General features: G+C 42.2%; 1 protein-coding gene across 6 annotated transcripts in view; it reads left to right on the forward strand.

The window, feature by feature from the left end:
- ITPR2 (inositol 1,4,5-trisphosphate receptor type 2) overlaps positions 1-19406 on the forward strand; it is a 282946-nt gene that overhangs the window by 205415 nt on the left and 58125 nt on the right. For all 6 annotated transcript variants that reach the window (XR_012765862.1, XM_075439325.1, XM_075439332.1 and 3 more), the window contains one exon: positions 18895-19002. Coding sequence is in view for 5 of the 6 variants with exons in the window: in XM_075439325.1 (XP_075295440.1) it covers positions 18895-19002 (108 nt within the window). In the remaining variant the exon portion in view is untranslated. The remainder of the gene's footprint in view (positions 1-18894; positions 19003-19406) is intronic.

Consider the following 19406-nt stretch of genomic DNA (forward strand, 5'->3'; position numbering starts at 1 on the left):
ATGTTTGTGTACAACATGACTTTACCTGGAAAGTTGCTGAGAGCAGGATGAGCGAGCAGCCTCACTGTATGAGTAGGCTCTCTGCAGGACTTGGTAGGCTCTGTTCATGTGAAGTGATGACGCAGAGCAAAGCAGTTAATGTACACTTCACTTTGTCTTCTTTTAACATTAACAGCTCATTCATATCAACGAAATCATAAATCACAGAATCACAGAATCACAGAATAGTAGGGGTTGGAAGGGACCTCTGTGGGTCATCTAGTCCAACCCTCCTGCTGAAGCAGGGTCACCTACAGCAGGCTGCACAGGACCTTGTCCAGGCGGGTCTTGAATATCTCCAGAGAAGGAGACTCTACAACCTCCCTGGGCAGCCTGTTCCAGTGCTCCGTCACCCTCAGAGCGAAGAAGTTCTTCCTCATGTTCAGACGGAACTTCCTGTGCCTCAGTTTGTGCCCGTTGCCCCTTGTCCTGTCTCTGGGCACCACTGAAAAGAGCTTGGCCCCATCCTCCTGACACCCACCCTTCAGATATTTGTAAGCATTTATTAGGTCCCCTCGCAGCCTTCTCTTCTTCAGGCTGAACAAGCCCAGCTCCCTCAGCCTCTCCTTGTAGGGGAAATGTTCCAGTCCCCTCATCATCCTTGTAGCCCTCCGCTGGACTCTCTCCAGTAGCTCTTCATCTTTCTTGAACTGGGGAGCCCAGAACTGGACACAGTACTCCAGATGGGGCCTCACCAGGGCAGTGTAGAGGGGAAGGAAAACCTCCCTCGTCCTGCTGGCCACACTCTTCTTGATGCACCCCAGGATCCCATTGGCTTTCTTGGCAGCCAGGGCACACTGCTGGCTCATGGTTAACCTGTCGTCCACCAGGACACCCAGGTCCCTCTCCACAGAGCTGCTCTCCAGCAGGTCCACCCCAAGCCTGTACTGGTGCGTGGGGTTGTTCCTCCCCAGGTGCAGGACCCTGCATTTGCCTTTGTTGAACCTCATCAGGTTCCTCTCTGCCCAACTTTCCAGCCTATCCAGGTCACGAAGAATGGCAGCACAGCCTTCCGGTGTGTCTACCACACCTCCCAGTTTGGTGTCATCAGCAAACTTGCTGAATAATAAATCAAGTTATCATTATTGGTGTATTTACATAGTAGCTTCAATTGTGATAAGAAGTGATCTTGAATTGAGAAGATTCATATTATTTTAGATATATTAATTAGCCAATAAGGATAGTTGGACCTTTTCACTGTTTTCTTCTTTTGAATCATGTTGTTGTGCCCTCAGACTTTTTCTGATCACTTTTGCTTCTCTGCTGGTAAAGGTAAAATGGACTGTTTGTGTTAGGTGACTTAACGGGGTTCACGACGATGGAAAATAAGTTTTGGGGAGTAGAATATAGGCCTAAAACTATATATGAAGTGACTGCTGAGGTCATTTTACCAAGGAGGTGACTGCCAAGGGTACACTAGCTAGCTGACGTGTAGTTCAAGCTCTGTCCCTAGATACCTATTCAGGGTGCTGGGGAGGCCCATGAAGCCATGCCACAGCTATTCCAAATGCCTGATCTGTAGTCAGGATTTTGGCTGCATGAGACTCATGGCAGCAATTTACTGAGCTCCTTCCTGTTCTGTAGAATTATACAGCATGATTGGCTCTGTACGCTGTAAAAATACACTTTTTTTTTGTTTGTTTAAACAGGACTGTTTTCCTCTGCTTGCATTTCTGTAGCACAGTACGTGTGTCTGTTCACAATAGCTTTGCACCTATGTCAAGCCCCGTACCAAAACAAAGCAATGGGAGAGCAGGCAATCTGGGGCCTTTCTCTCTCCTCTGCTGATGAAAAGCTATGATTCTTGGCGCAGGACTGCTGATCTTTCACCCCAGACTCTTTCCGTGTGTGCCCTTTTTCTTGCCCTGGGATGGGCAGGATACGAGCATGGTCCCTCCTCAGTGTAAGGCCATTGTTGCTGGGTTCCTTTGCTGGCTCCACTCTCCAAACACCCTCTTACGCTTTGTTGTGTCAAAGTGGCCTTTTGGTGCCTGGGCCTTCCACTTGGCCTAGCTGGCCCGGTTTACATAATATTTCTTTGCTGTGCTCCTTACAGTTTCACAGTTCGTCTGACTTGGTTTTTTTCTACCACCAGTGTGGCTCTTCAGTCGCTTTCCTGACACTTGCTTGTGACCACTTGCTCTAGTTACAGCTTTCTGGTCCCTCTGTAATAGCAGAATCAAGACCAGGAGTTCCTCTTTTTGCTGTTGCAGCCCTCAAACACAGACAGTTTATTTTGGGGAGCTCAGACTTTCAGTTTTTGTCGTTGCACTCTTTGGGGCGATGTTGGGTTCTGCATTTTGCCACCGCTACATCCTTCCTTGCCCTTCCTGTGGTTGATTTTACCAGAAGCAAAAGGCTTTCTTGTAAATGTTTGACCCACAGTGCATAGAAAGTTATAAATATGTCACAAGCAAGGCTGAGATTTCTGTTAGTAAATCTCCTTTACAGCCTCCCAACCTGTACCCTAAAGCATGCACAGGCACATGTACGCAAGTGCATGTGCACACGCGTACGTCACACACATACATGCACCACGCACACATGTACATCACACACACACATGCATCACGCACACAGAGAGAGGTGCGTGGCTGCAGCGGCCTGGGGCACGATGGTAAGAAGCTGACTGTTAAATGTGCCACGATGTGACAGTTATCACGTCTCTTTCACGTGTTTCTTTGTCCCTTCTTTTCTTTCCTTTATTTCTTCATCCTCCTCCAGCCTGCCACGTGCCATAGCTCTGCTGCTTCCCCCGCCCTGACTCCAGGCTGTCTGGATGCTGCTGCCTCCCCACTTTTGCCATTCAATGTGTTAGGAGCAGAGAGGAGAAGGGAGCACCGCCCAGAGAAAGCAGAACTGACTTGTCCATGAGGAACTACCCTGAGCTGCACACCCACTCTGCAGCCTGCCTTTGGGGTAGGGCCTCCTTCCAGACGTAGTTGTACAGCTGCTCGTGGAGGAGTGACTCAAAGTGGTGCTTGAGGTCACATCCTGAAAGTACAAGCCTATTATTGCTAGATAGAGAGCATTTGCAAGTCTCTTGAAAGTCCATGGGGGAGATTCTGTTTTCTTTGTCTTGATCAAATCTCATGCTCAGAGCCAAGCCTTCACCTTGACGTTGCTAATTTCTTACAGTAGTCTCGGGTGAATGCTGGTAGTGTGTTAAGGATAGTTCCATCAGCTCTTACACTTCTTCTCTTCCAGCCTCAGCCAAAAGAAATTGGTGTGGTAATTTTATTGCTGTCCTGTTAAAAGATCCTGTTAAAGCAGCCTACACATTGTTTTGGGACGTTAGTAAGGCTGTCCACAAAAAGACTTCATCTTGATGCGATGTGTCTGTAGAGATTACAAAAACTTTTGACATAGTAGCACAAAAAAGTTGAATACTTACTTACTTATTATGTGCAGAAGCATTAGTGTAGGAGAATCAAGTATTTAAATAACTACCCACAAAAAAGAAAGCATAAAAGGCTAAAGAAATCCTCTGACTTTATAGATGACTGCTTGAGCATGCTACCTGTTAGTTATAACAAGGTATTTCAGTAGTTTGTAAACTAAAAAAAGCTTTCTTGGAGTTAGTAGTGTGGGGTTCATGACCCCTTTACATTTACTACGAAGTAAGATAAGGCCCTGGTTATAACCACAGGCTCCTGTAGTTTGCATGCATGTGTGTATGTGCTTCTGTTAACAGAAGATACTTTGGATTGTTTCTCTGTGTTTTTCGGCTAGGTGCAAACTCTCTAAATCAGGCATGAAGCCCAAGCGAATACACTGTAACTTTCAGCAGGGACTGTTTTCATGAGGCTCAGAAGAACGTGAAATAACTTCACATAGCCTGTAGTCAGCTTGCAGCACGGGAAGAAAGCACATTCATCTGCTTGTAAAACTGCGTAGACAGGTCCTTGATCTAGAAGGATGTGAGTGGGTAGGGAGTAGGGAAGCACATTGTAATAATGTAACAAAATCTCAAATTTTCAATGCCTTGTGACTTTATCTGGTTCCCAAAGCTGTTGCAGGGAGTGTAGAGGTACTGACCTAGCAATGTAACCCCTTTCATGATGCATGTTTTGAGGCTCTCAGACAAGCAGAATATTTACTCAGATACCCAGTTTTAAGCATATACTTAAATGCCTTGCTGGAGAGGGAGTGTAGGTTTTGGAATTCCACAATACCTTTGTAACCTCCAGGCAGATAAAAGGGGTTTTTATGAGATTAAGTTAAAAATTTATTTAAATCCCAATGGCGTACCAAAACAACTCCTATTTGTATAATTTCTTGGTGGCACCAAGGCTTTAATGAAAAGTCATTTCCTCCACCACAGAAGGTTAGAAGAAAGTAACACTGCTTGATATCAATGCGGGTGTACAGCATAAACAAACACAAGTTTGAACCAGGCTGTCTTCTGATAGACTAATGCAGCTGGAAGTGTTCTTTCATTGAGAAGTTCTTAGACTAAACTGGGCGAAAAGAGACAGGATTTGCTGTGAATTTTAAGGTTCTTGCAGCATGTGCCGCTAAGCATACTGTAGCAATTGAACATAATGGGTAAGTCATAGTCCTCCCTCTCTGGTGCTAGTTTTAAATGGACTGAGCAAAGTAAGTCATTCAGCCTTATATATTTGTCTTTATAAAGTATACTAATATTGGAATCAAGATTTCTTTATCAAACTTGGCAAACTTTGTCAAACTGATGTCTTATTGCCATGTATACTTCATGTAGTATGCTGCATGTTAGCGTATACTCATGAAGAATATTTACTAACTAGGCAATTAAAATGGTAATAATTGATGGCACAGATTTATAGTTTGGGAGTAGTGGTGCACTACAGGCCATTTTTTAAAAGTTACTGTTTCTGACATTTGAAATAGGACTGGTTTGATAATAAGACTTGATATGATAGATTCATTAAGGAGAAGCTAAAGACAGGTTAAAAAAATTTAGGTATCCATATATGTAAAATTCTAAGAAGTACAAAGCCTTTTGTTTCTGTGGGTTTCTGTTTAGCATGTCCTATATCTTTTGTAGGATTTGAGTACAGCAAGGGCTGGGACCACCTGTGTTTTGCACATCAATGCTGTACCTAGAAGCACGTGGTTCTGGAACTCTTATATGCTACAGCAAAACAAATAAATGATAATAATAGCAGTTTCAGAAATGTTGAAAGAAGTAATCTTCCTTTTTATCGGATTTTAGAACCATTAAAACTTTCATTAACTTTGTTTCCCTCTCTTGTGAAGTAGGTGGTATTACCCGATGTTGCAGGTAAAGACACCAAGCCAGAAGCAGCTGTAGACAGCAAGTCATTAGCTGTCATGGGACGTGGATACAGCTTGCTTGATCCCCAGTGCTTTAACTGCTACACTGGGTTTCCTCCTATGCTCACTCGATCCCAGCTACTTTACTAATGAGGAACATTGGCATTTAACAGGTAGTACATCTGACAGTTGAGAAGTGCATAATCACTGAGCACATGAGTACTTCAGGAGTCTTTTCAATAGAGAGATCATACTAAAGTATATTTTTCAAATAAATTTCCTGTGCTGCTAATACTATGGATTGTTAAGGCAAGAAGAAGTTTAATGAGATAACGGATACAAGTGTGTACGTGTGTGTGAGGGAGGTATTGTAAGGCTTAAGTTTTTTGTGGGTAGTTATTTTTGGTGTTGTAGCTTGGAGCAGCTGCTGGCTTTCCTTCAGTTGGCTGTATTTTAACATTTAGACAGACGGACTTAGACCTTAGTCCTCCTTTTCCCTTGTGTTTCTGTATGTGTGCATAAAATACATTTGTTAAAACATATATTTATAAAGTAAATGTGAATTCTCATACCCATCCATTTGTCTTGACCCATATATAAATGAAGTCAGGACATGGGATTCTATGGCAAGACCTTGCTTAAAATGACGGGAGCAGATTCTCCACAGTTTAGTGTGTGGGAAACACAAGAAGTAATATTGTGAATGTGTGTCTCCAAATATGAGATAGGATCATCGCATGTAACTTGTCCTTTAGTATGAGATTCCAAAGCTTTCTGAACTGGCTGGGTTGTCCCAGGCAGACAAAACAGTATTCTGTGTGAAGTAAGTGTGATTGTGGTCAGGTGTAAATTTCGAGTGAAATGTGACTGTTTAAAAAGAAAAGTTGATGCAGAAGGCTGAAATTAATTACTTAATATTGTGCATTTACAAGCACCTTCTATATGACACAGCAAAGAATCACCTGAAAGGCTATTTAGGATAGAGAATGGGTGGGACCAGTTACAACCCCAGTAGTCTGCAGTGGGCGTTAAATGGCTGAAATGACAGCATCATGGGTATACCATGGAAAAGAGGTGAACAGAAGACAAGTGGAAAATTCTCACAAGAACAATTTTTCCCCTTCGCCCTTGATGGTGGTGTTACCGGCCCATAGCATTTACATAAAAGAGATCTACCTGTCCTTGTGGGAACTGTGAGTTCCAAGAGCGTTTTGCTCTAAAAGACAGGCTTACCTTCAACTGGGAAGCAGCTTTCAGCTCCAGCAAGGATCCTTCAGAAGAGCTGAGATCTGGCAACCACATTGGTTCAGTGAATTTTTATGTTTGCTGACCTCTCTCTGCCCATCCTCTGCCTCAGTTAGATGCTTTGCTCAAAAATGGAGCTGTGGCCCATTAGTCCGCTGAGTGTCTGTCTTTACAAAACTTTAGTTTGTGCCTAGGTTCTTGCTGACAAAGATTTTGAGTTGATTCTGTTCTGTCAACGAAATGGCTTGGCTCATTTGAATAGTTATACATCTCTGACTGCTACACTCTAAAAAAGTGGTGTCTTTAGAGTATGAGAGTAGGATCTTGGAAAAAAAGACCCAAATACATAAAAGTTTGAGCTTATCTGGTGTAAATGGATGTACAGTACCAGTATCACTGCTTATATGGAGTGAAAACATAGATCAGTCACATTTTGTGTAGCAGTGACCATTTTTAAATTTTGCAGCTGATGTGAGCAAGCAGAAATTGGTAGGTATTATTGGAGATTGTTTTCCCAGGTACTTAATGGTAAATGGAGAAAAATACTATATGTACTTAAATAAACAGGACTACCTTTTGAGGCCAGAAGATGGCCAAATCTATCCTTTATGGTACACCTGTCCTTCAGGATGAATAGCTGTGAGTCTGTGCAATAAGGACGCTCCCTTTCTGCAGGACAGGTAGAATTTTTAGATCTAAAGGATGTTGGTTTTTGCAAGGCTTTGCTGAGGTTTGCAGTTTTGGGGTGGGTTTGGGGTTTTTTTTTTGTTTCTCGCTTCCTAACAGATAACTTGCTGATAGCAGTGCCAAAACAAAGGGCTAATGGGGACCAGTCCCAGGAACCACGACTGTCAGGGGACTCGTATCCTTGGCTGCCAGACCTGAAACTTCTCATAGAACTTTTATGCTCCACATGTTGTTTTGGAGTTATCGTCCTGATGAGACAGGCTATGGCATCAAAATGACACCAGCTAATTAAATGTCAGCAGAACCAGAAGCTGTTGCAAAGCTTTTACACTTAGATTGCCAAGATTGAAACAGAAGCCAATGACGCACATCACCCTCCTTGCAGCTCATTAGGGTGGTATATAACTCTACCTTCAGCCAGCTACAGTATAGAGAGACAGTATGGAGGCTGCCACAGGGGCTTGACACTAATGAGCACCTGAAAGATTAAACAAATGTCTGTGGCTGCTGTTAGGTCTCAGGTTAAAACCTTGGCAACTTGTGCTTCGATGTTTTCTTTTTCTCCCCTTCTCCTTGGAAGCATTCAGCTCAGAATCCTGTCGTGACTTTGATAGGTATCTACATGGGGACCTCTGTTTTCCCGCTGGTGTCCCGTTGACTTAGGCTGCTAAGAGCTGCTAGGATTCAGGCTAGCGCTTTTTACTGTAGGCTGGCCACAAAGATTTGAGCTTTTTTTTTTTGTTTTTCTGGTTCTACTTCTCTAGAGTGTGTGTTATACATACGTGTCTGTTCTGTTCTATGTAGTATTAATGAGGGATATATCCTGTTTGGCTGTGGTGACTGCATTTCACTAGTGCACAGATGGCCTTAATATTTCTCCTTTGTGGGTTTCTTCTTCTATCTTTAACTTCTGTAATCCTGTGTCCTTGTGTTTTGTGGTTTACAAGATGTTTTTGTCATTGGGAAACATATTATATTGGTGTTGGGGCCCAAACGTTACACCAGAAGAAATATTCTTTCTTTGTCAAATGTATGCATTGTGAAATCTTCACATTAGTCTGTGGTTTTACCGTGAAAATTGGCTGTGGGACAATGACATACTGTTTAAGACATCCTCTGCTCTCAGGCTCTATGTGCAGTCCCATATTAGTAATAAACATGCTACCCTTTTATTGCTATCTGGAGCAGCACAGGCTGGGGAGAATGACTTCAGTTCTCCTTTGGTTCTGAATCAGGGCGGTTACTTAGCTTCCCACTGTAAGAACGGGTCTTCATTTAGCCATATCCTCAGCTGGTCTACATGGGAATGCCTCCCCTCAAAATAGGCAAGTAATAGTGACTTACACTAGTAGATAACTTGACCTGTTGCCCTCAAACCAAACTCTTACCCTTGAGCTCCCCACTTGCATTTGGCATGCACAGTCTTCATTAACAGTGATGATATATGTGCAAGAAAGAACACGGCTTGACTTAAAGCTTTTCAGTTGGCTTTGCAAGGGGGAGCTTTAAGTAGAAATAAAAATAATTTTACTTGTAAACTGAGTAAACTCAGTCCAGTAGCCATTGAGAGACAGTAGCTGTGGAACCACACAATGCTGTCTTTACAAAGTCACTCTTCAAAGTAGACTGCAATTTCAGTTGCCCTCAACTGCAATGTGTACGTATAGTCTGCTTGGAGATGTATGCAATGTAGCTACTTAGTTTGTTCAGACTGCAGCAAATTCCCCTTATCAAGAAAGCTGAATTACACGAAGTGTTGAGTTGTAATAGTCCACTGTAGGTGAAGCCTTGGTCTGGAGGCAGAGCTGGGGCTTGTCCATTAGAGGTGACCTTCAAATGAACCAGAGTGCGCTTTTTCCTGTATCTAAAGCACAGCTAAAACATTTTACTCTAAGCTAGGAGGAACTTGCTTTGTTTGTTTATTTTGAGGGGAAGTGAGGGTAACCTTGGAAATATCATGAAAGTGAAGTCTGGTCTTACTTAATATTATCAGAGCAGTTCTAATAGGCCTCAGATATCTGCACTGTGAAATCCTACACCTTAATTAAAAACAGGGGGGACATCTTCTCTAACAAAGACATACTTTTTTATCCGTCTCAATTGTTCAGTAGTCAGTGAAGTAATTGCAGGTTAACAAAAATAAAGAGCATTAATCAGAATGTCAAAATATGTCTGTTCCTCACAGTTGCTTAGTTTTATCTCTCATCTCCTCTGATGTCATAATTTAATTAGGTATGTCAATCATCATAGAGTTTTCCAGAACAGACAAGGTCTGAATTTGTAATCTACAAATGGGCAGAGCTACCTTAGTTGCCATCCTCTTTATCTCACTTATTTAACACAGTGCAGAAAACTGAAAATGAGGTCCACCTTGCACTTTTTTTGAGTCAGCATGAGTAACTACTCACTAAAAGTGTCCAGTTGTGAAATTTAGTTTTAGCAGCTCATTATGCTTTTCCACACCAAAAGTGTGGTGATCAGTTACTTACGACCACGAGTAGGCTTACAGGAGTAAACCACCTTCAGGCCTGCACATGGATAAACATCTAGCAGCCCAGGGTTAAAGAAGTGGTTTCTCTGCCGTTATGTATGGGCAAGAATTTTCAGAATTTCTTTAATGAATGATCTGTAGTAGCCTTAAATGAACTTGGTCTTTCCAGCCTTTTCTTTCTATGAGTCTGCCTGCAGAGCACCGTTTAGCTGGTAGTTGGCTGGTAAAGAAGCATTATTTCTGAGCGTCTGAAGAGGAGAGCGATGAAATTTTTACTCTTTTGCTCTCCACCAGGAACTGTTACTTCATAGGTGCCAGGTGAAAGTGCTCTCCTGGGGACAGTAGCCATGATACAGAGTTGGAAAGAGCAACTCACAATTTTACTCTCTCTTCTCTCTGTTTCTATGCCCCTATTTTTTTTTTTAAGCTGTTTTGCTGTGCTGTTGGAGAGTGAGGCAAACATTCAACAGCATGATTGAAAAAGCTGGAAAATCTCACCACTGTAATTATTTGAAGGGAGACATCTCTTAGTTCTTGTCCATCTCCACACTTAGCAACTGCCCTCTTTCATACCCAACAAAGTATATACATCAGACCCATGCAGAGATTGGGAAATACTTGTCAAATTCACAAAAGACAGATTGCAGCTTCAGCTGTTTACTTGCTACTTTAGTCTCATATGTTTTTGAATGGCCAAGTTATGTTTTTCTGTGTGTGGTGGAAATACCTGTTGAAGAAGTGGGATGCTAACAGGACTGGCTGTGAACAGACTTTTCACTTTGCTATTGCTGTAACAGCTAGGAGGACCACATAATGGCCGTACTCAAGTGCTTGAATCACAGAGGCTGAGCCATGATATCAAGTTGGAGCTGAGAACTTAAGCCTCTTTAATGAGCTTCATTGAAGGTTGCTAGATGGCTTATCCCAGCCTATACAACTGCTGTGTATGTACAGTGGCCATCTTCCAAGCTGTATCTGCATATAGCAGAGCTGGTGGTTATATCATAGGTTGGGTTGGTGAATTGCATCTGACTTAAGGGGTCAGAGTGTTCAGAAGATACCATGGCACTATACTGCAAATGTGTGAGATGAGACTTAAGCATGGGAAAACATGAGGAGGGAGCCAGCGATGCAAGTCGCACACTTCAGGTCAGAGACTGACCTAGTTTCCATGTGGTTTGGGTAGACCCTGGAGAAGAGGATGACCCCCTTCTGGAAGTATCAACCCATGAGTTACTTTCTGCTCTAGTCTCGGTGCCAGAGGAAGGGAGGTTGACTGCCCGTCAAAGTCTTCTAGCCTTATGGCTTACAGAGGAAGTAAGTCCATACTTAAACATTTAAAACTGTGGTTCCCCACACCACACTGTCTCCAAAATAAGAGTCATAAGCAGTTCCTCCTTTTGTTTGTGCTCGCCTTCCTTTTCCTTAGAAGCCACCTATTAGACAGCAGTAGATAGCTATTTTGCAGAGAATCACTGTTCTGAATAAGAAGAGAAACTTAGAAAGTAAAGAGCTTGATAGTAAAAGGATTTTGAGAGTTCCTGAAAAGGGTATGCCATTCACAGCTGTCTTATTTCAGGTTTATATGTATATTTTGTATGCATATAAAGTGTTGGTGGCTGTTAGGGGTGAACGGTTCTCTTGCTGTGTGGATTTGGGATGCATATGCTTGCTGGTCTGTTGCTGGTTTTGGTCTTTCTCAGACTGGGTCTGTACAGTGTTGATGATCATGCCAGTAAGCTCTTACTTGAGGCGCAAGTTTTTATCTGCCTTTCATAGAAATTGCATGTGGCTGGGATCTTCTTCCTTGTTATGCTGTGAAGAAAACTAGTTGCAGTAACTCTGCTCTCTTTTTCTTCCTTTTCCATTGAACTGTCTTGTTATCTTCGTATGTCTGACACTTCCATCATCTCCTTATGTCCTTCCATCCTGTACTCTCCAGAATTGTGCTTATAGTAATTATAGGAAGCAGTCTACAGGTGCAGTTGTGTCATTCTGTTGGAGCACTCTGGACTGCATACTGCTGTCCACATCCTGTTCAGTATGGTCGGTGTACACCAAAACGCAGATGTGACCAATGTATGCATTGAGCCGGTTTGGCTCATGTAGGCATAGCTGCCCATGACAGTTTACAGGTAGCCCGCAGAGATGTTTCACACCCACCTCCCTCAAAATCATTTTTTTTTTTGTTCCAACACATTTTATCTGACCTGAACTTTCCCCACACATACTCTTTATTTTTTTGCAAGTAAGCTTTGCCTGTGAAAGAAATTACACAGAAGACAAATGGAAGTAAAGCTCATTGAAATCCTGGCAAGTCATTTTGTCTTCTGCTGGCTTTCATCAGGGATAAAAGAACAGCAAAACCACAGCAAAAATAGCAATAAAATTACTATGTGGGCTGCAAACGTAATAGCGATAGAGATCACTTAACTGTGGTGGTTTCTCGTATGTGGTAATGTAAAGGTGTTTTACTTCTCCCTTCCCGGTGAGGTAGATCACTGTTATCCGCAATTCATAGCGCGCACCAGGTGGAGCCTGGGGAGGAGCAATAGTGCCTCAGAGGTTACATGAGGCCATGGAAGACCCAGCAACAGAATCCAAAGCATCTGGACCACCCAGGGCCCTGCTCATGTACCACAAGCCATCAGGGGAAGATTAACTCCAAACCCTTTTGGTTGCTTTGTACAGTGTAATCATCTAAATGAAATCAATGAGTACTTGATTTGAGAGTCTGCCATTGCTGCATCCCTGCTGTTCCTAATGTTTGTTAACAGATTGCTTTGTGGTAGAGTGCAAAGGTGCCACTCCATAAAACTGTAATGACTTCTGGAAAGGAAGTTGCCCTGTGTATTGCAGAAAGCACCACTCCTTTTTGATGGGAACGTGGGGAGTTGAGAAGTTGTTATTACTGTTAGTACAGCCAGTTGGAATAAAAATTTCTGCTCAGTTATGGTTAAGATGACATTTCCTTCTTCCTTGCTTTCTCTCTTTCCAATGGAATAGGAGTGTTCTCATTTGCCCTGGGAAGGGAGCTGGTGTGTGGTGAGGTCCCGGAACACCAAGCAAGAGGATCTCATTTTCTGCCTCCTGCCCTCTTCTGTCTCTCACCCATCCCGTTTACTACTCCCTTGACTTTCTCTTCACTGTTGTTTCCTGGCCCGTAGGCTTTTTCTTGTCAGTCTCCAGGCAGCGTTTTTATCCTTTTGTGCTCTCTAAGCAGAAAATGAAGCATTCGGTGAGATGACTGGGGTTTCCCCTTACGAGGGGTTTTGGTGGTGCCATATCTCACACTGCCTGGCTCCAGGAGTCAACAGACTGAAGGGGAAAAAAGAAGAGATTGCGACTGTAAATGAGCCCCAGCTGCACAAGTCTGTTTGCACAGCAAGGTGAAACTAATCTGAACAGATGCAATTACTCTGCTGTTGCCGCATGTTATATTTTGTCGCATTTCTCTCTGGTGAAAGACCACTGGCCTTTGGGTTGGGAACCCAGACTGCAGTACGTCTGGTTACTGACAGGGTAGAGATGAAGAGAATTGACAGCAGATCTATCAGATATCATGCACTGGACATCAGGTCTGTACAAACAGGTCTTACCTCACTTTCCCCAAGGTCTGTAGTTCATGAACTTACAGGGCTGTGTCCTGGCCCCTCTCTGCCCTGACACGCTGGCCGGGGCTGACGGGCACACCGGGGGCTGGCTGGGGAGCTGCAGCGGGCATGTGGGGAGAGCGCAGAGAGGGCACTGTGCAGTGCTGTACCTTGCAAGCACACCGCACATCCAGTTCCCAAATGAGCCAAAATGAGCCCCTGTCCCCAGCACGCTCCCGACAGCTGCCTAGCCCAGTGCCCTTCCCCTGGCTGGTGGGCCTGCGTGCCAGGTACCTCCCTCGTCAGATAGCAGCCTTGCTGCTGCCTTACAGCTGTGAGAAGAAACCCGAGAGAATTGGTGACAAGGATAATAATTTTTTAAATAATTTTGTTTCTGTTTTTTTGGATGTTTGTAATACTTAATACTGTAAATATAAAGTGTTGCAAGGCGCAGGAACTATTTGTGTCTTTATTTGTGCTTCTCAGCCAGTTATCCAGAGCTTATAGTAATAATCCATTGGCCTTTGCTAGGAAATCAGTTTAACATTTGACACTTTGCCAGTGAAACAACTCCTTCGTGAAAACCCTGGTTGCTTATAGGACACGAAGCTTCACCCATTTAAATCCCTTTATACTGTTCTAGTTGTAAAAAGTCACCTTTACCCCCCCAGCTTTGGCAGTCTCAAAATGCTAGAGAGTGAAATAGATCTCACAGAATTTGGGGGTCTTCAGCCTGCTGTTTCTAGCTCGTATTTCTTGGACTCCTGTCCTTTTTTGGGCCTGAAGCAAAGCCTGGGGAAAATGGCAGGAGTTTTGACAACTGTCTCGGCTACATACTGGGTTAGACCTCATGCCTCCAGTGAGGACTGGGCTATGGAGGAGCCCCTTGCAGTTTACAACTTACACCAGGGACTGACACGTTCTGGTGAAAATACGGAAGGGGTTTGTGTTTTACAGAGATAACGACAAGTGGAGAATTATTTTCTCTTTTCCCAGCAATTTTTCCACACGCACACACATATGTACATATGTGTTTTGGCAAACCAGTCTAGTATCCTACGTCAGTGAATTATTGACAGGCTGATGACGTGAACGTTCACAGCTTTGAATAGCCTTTTCTTTGAGAGCATTTAAAGAACTGCATTTTTGTTCAAGGAAATCATGACTTTAAAACAAAAAGCCTGCAGGAAATCCATATATTGTTAATTGCAAAAGATGGGTCTGCTGTGGTTTTCCATGCTGCTGATCGTATATGGAATCCCAGATGACCAGCAGATCTAATTTTGTAATCATGTTGTGCAAGGAGTTTAGACTGAGTATAACTTGTAATTCTGTCATTTATCTCTACTGTTCCTTTATTAATGTCTTCACCGTTCTTGGTCTGTCCTCAATCTTTCACATTTTGTACTGATGCTTTATTACAGTGTTTTCCAAATTTTTGAAGTAAAAAATCTTTCAAGATGAAGAACAGTCCTTCTTTGGGAGCTGACTGAAAGCCAAATGATCTTTATTCATGTAGCTGTTGCCTTACACATCCCCCCTTTGGAAATCACTGTTCGATTGTATCCTATTGCTTCCTTGTCCCTATGTGCTTTGATGAGTAGTAAAATACAGTGTTGACATTTAAAATATTGTCACTGATATGGTTGATGGGTGAATGACTGACTGAGAGAGTTTTCTCCACAGAGGTGATTTTTTTGGGACTCTGCAGATGCAGGGTCTAGTGATGGTTATTTTTTGTATCAGTTACGCTTGCCATGTATTTCTGAGCTTTGCTTTGCAAACATAAATGAGACTGTTCTTTTCATTATTGTTACTATTGTCCATGCCCGTCCAGTGCCTTGTCATCTAGCTGCCCCAAAAGATTAGTGCAGCACTTTGGAAATAACACTTAACTACATCACAGGAGTTAAATATGAATAAATGCCGTTCAGAGCTTACATGACCTTTACATGCCAGTCACAGGCTGTCACCTGGGGTGTATTAGCAGCTTGGATAAGCTTTCCATATTTTAGGTTCACAGTTTGTCACTACGTTGTTATTTTCATTGCTATGCCTTTGATCTCACAAAAAGCTCGGTGCTGGTCAGGGAGTCTGTTGACACAGTCCCCTTTGCTCGTGTGGGCCTTTGAGCTTGTTACAGGGCAAAGGAAGGATCATGAAAGCAAAGCTTCAGAAAACATTGTAGTTGCCAAATAACATAGCATTTCTAAAGCTGTGCTGTGTCTTGCTGTGGGCCTCTGCTTCACATATGAGCTTTCACGGTTTGCTGTCCACACTATGCTTTCATTGACATAGCTGTGACTATACAGAAATATTAGCAGTACTTATTATTGTGGCAATGCAGAGGAATCTGTTCCACGTAGGAAATGCAGTACAAACAGAAAATAGATAGACCCTTTGCCCTGAGGTTACTGTCTGAAGGTCTAGACTACAGAAGGTAAGTGGATACACAGAGATGGGGAAGCAGAAAGAAATGAAGTTATGAGCGCTTATTGCCTAGCACTACTGCTGACAGCTTTAGGTCTGTTTCCCTCGTGAAATCTGCTGTAGTTCCTCCTGCTTGGTCACCAGTCCCTGGTTGTTTCCGTTGTGTCTTTGCTGGCAGCCGTGGTGCTAGCAAAGAAGATCCTAGCCTGTTCTTCAGATCATTTTGTCTCATGCTAGTGTCAGGAAGCCCCAGCTGTGTGGTGCTGGGCTCTGTACACAGCTCAGCCCAAGACAGGCGCTGCCTGAGAGCACCTTCTGGTAAAGTGTGATGAAGATCACTGAATGCGCACGGTTTTAAAGTACGAAGCTGCTGTTCACATGAAACCAGATAGTAATATATCCACTGTATGAGTGCTGTCTCAAGCCACCAGCAGTCAGTAAGTTAACACACTGTGCTAGTCAGTCCCACTACAGCACCAGGCAGCTGAGATGGCTTTCCCTTCTAGTCCGTGTGGTAAGGGAACTTCCATTACTGATATTTGTTGAGAGTTACTTTTACAGTAAAAGTTATGGGCAGTTAAAAACATATCAGGAAGCAATACCTTGAGATTTCATATGGTTTGCAAATGGTATTTCCAGTTCTGTACACATATTCAAATATGTTTATGAAAGAAGTTTGTTGTGGTACTAATGGAAATTTCTGGATCTATACATCTTCTTTTCTCCAAGCTAGCATAATTCTAATACAAGAAGAACTATCCACACATCCTTGACTTGTCATTTATTAGAAAGCTCAAAATCTTATGGTTGACATTGGAGAAAAGTGTCAAGATGCAGGCAACGTTCCTCTGTATTACTAATGATTAAAAAAAGGGGGAATATATTTGCTTCTGGTTATGCTAATTCATTGCTCCAAGCAGGATGTGATTGCATTCTGTCTAGTAAGTTTTTTTCCTTGTATCTTAAACAAGAGATATAGCCAAAGTAAAGGGCATTTGGAGATGGACAAGGAAAACCATTGAGTCACAGAGAGTCTTCTGTTTGAGGAAGGCTGAGAAAGATAGGGATTGTCTTAATTTAAAGAAGAGACAAAAAAGAGAAGGCATCTCAGTAGTGTATAGAATGAGGAATGATACAGACAAGGTGAACTGGGCTCTCTTGCTTGCCCTTTCCTAAGTGCAGAAGCAGAGGGACATTTAATAAAGCTGAAAGGCAAAAATAATAACACTGTTTAAAGGGAATTTTTCAACAATTACTACCTTGTTTCCAGAAGCTCATCTTGATTCTGCATGATGCTAGAGCACATATTGAGGGGGATGCAAAAGACATGTAGAAAACGAATGCGGGTTGTCCTGTTGACTTGATGTTGTGCGCATACTGCAATGACTGTTGACTGGATCAGGTTATATGGCTTGTGTGAAGGTGAAGAACTAGTCAGTCTTAATGATCCTTTTTAGCCTAAAAACTAAGTGGAAGTTGCATAAGTTACTAATATATGTAATGAGACTATCCTTACAAGATAGAGTAAAAGAGTAATTATTCAAGGCAGAATTCTATTATTGATGGAAAGAATATTTCTCTGCAGTTGACCCCCATGTGATTTTTTGCATGTCTCCCGGAGTATCTGCTCGTATCAGCCTTCCATTAAAGGCTGATGTTCAGCCACACTGGCTCAGGGCTCTACTGTCAGGGCCAAGCAGACCTCTGTCCTTGAGGAAGTTGTAGGAAATACATTTATTCTTCATGAATATTCGTTTCTGGTATTCTCTTGCTTTTGGACATTCCATTTATTATTCATCTTTAACTAATAAATTTGTATCAAGATTCAGAAGAAAATTTATTTTGAACAGTAGATTCTAGGGAACTTCAATAAATAGAATAAATTGTATACGTATCTCTCCCCCCGCACCATTCTTGGATGAAAAAAGATATGGCAAGACATGCAAATGGCTTAAAAATGAGTGTGATCACTTTCTGGTTAGATTATTACATTGTCTGTTTAGAACCATTGTTACTTTCAGCTTTGATCCCTGAAACTCTTTTTGTAGATTTTAATTTTTTTATAATTCCTCATTATACTGTGTTATTTCATGTAGTAAATCCTAACCCACCTGTGGTTCAAAGCCTGGTTCCAGTGGTCATTATGAATGCTGTGCCTGCCTCGTGTCTAAAGTCCATGTCTAGTCCGTTGTGGTAATGTCTGTGTAGTGATTAAGACCTGGATCACATTTGCATGATAGCCTTTCCTTTCCTGCCTCAGTTTTCCCTCACCTTAAAATGGGTGAAACACCTCAGAGTTTATGGATGAAAACCACTTATCACTATGATATAGGGAAAATTGCATTTTTAGTAGTATTTCCTTATGACTTGCGGCGGGGGGGGTTGGACTAGATGACCCACAGAGGTCCTTTCCAACCACTAACATTCTGTGATTCTGTGAAGTCTTAGTTTCTCACTGACCTAAGAGACATCATGAATGCATTTGCTGACATTCTCAGTATTAAACTTTATTTTAAATATTTATGAGTCATCAAGAACAGATGTATTTTAGGAGTCATAGAAAGTATATAATTTGTGAAAGTTTGTAGGAAGAGATAGATGTTTGCGTGTTTTTGTGTGTGGACATATGTGCTATGTATATAAACTGTACAGTTAAGAATGTATTTGCCTGCTCCTACGGTCCAGCTGCCTCGGAAATAGTTATGGATGTTATCTTAGCAGCCCCGAATTACCATGCTGCAACATAGTGAAGAACAGTTTAGTCATTTGAAATCACAGAGAAAATTTAATTGTAAATGTAATTACCTAGTCAGAGGTATGCAAATTTTATGGCTAAACTTAAGTGAAAAGAAGCATTCAGTATAATTTTTTGGCATTTGTCAAAAGCCTTCCCAAAACCATCTAGACTGCAGGCTAAGCTGCCTTTCATAAATCTCAGCCGAAGACTTGCTGCTGAGTTTTTAAGACTAAATTATTTCTATTGTTCTCAAGTAATTACATTTTTGTTGTTATCTGTGGAAAGAGCCCCACTGGGTTAAGCATGTAAGTATATTGGGGTGGGAGGGAGGAGGATTTGTGTTAGTTAAGTGGAGATGATAAAGCTGAAAACATAGCAGCAGGACATAAATCAGATTTTTTTTCTTTTTCTAGTTGGCTCGTCACAATAAAACATTGCAACAGATGCTGAAGCCAGGGTCAGATCCAGATGAAGGAGATGAAGCCTTGAGGTATTATGCCAATCATACAGCACAGATAGAGGTAAAGAATTACTCACTAGAAGATTGAATATGAGACAAGTTTGCATCTTGTGCATGGTATCTCGCCTCTTCTTAAGCTTCTGAGCAGCAAAGCTTATTCGAATGGTGTAGATTATTTATGAGGACATTGAATAATATGCTTTTGGCTATGGGAGAAAAAGGAATGCACCTATGTTAAAAGTGGCTCCAAATAATCATTTGACAGTAGCTTTCCTGCGTGTTACCAAACATGTTTTGTTAGGGGAATAATGACTGTGGAGAGTAGCTGTGTCATGAAGTCAGGAATAATCTTGTATGGTACATCACTGAAATAAATAATCATGAGTTTCAAAGCCAGTGATGCTAACTGATCGAATTAAAAGTCTGGCTGCAGTACAAAGAGGTTTTGAAGTGGTGTAGACATTC

Source organism: Opisthocomus hoazin, chromosome 1 (assembly GCF_030867145.1).
Source record: "Opisthocomus hoazin isolate bOpiHoa1 chromosome 1, bOpiHoa1.hap1, whole genome shotgun sequence".
In the NCBI taxonomy this organism is placed as follows: Eukaryota; Metazoa; Chordata; class Aves; order Opisthocomiformes; family Opisthocomidae; genus Opisthocomus; species Opisthocomus hoazin.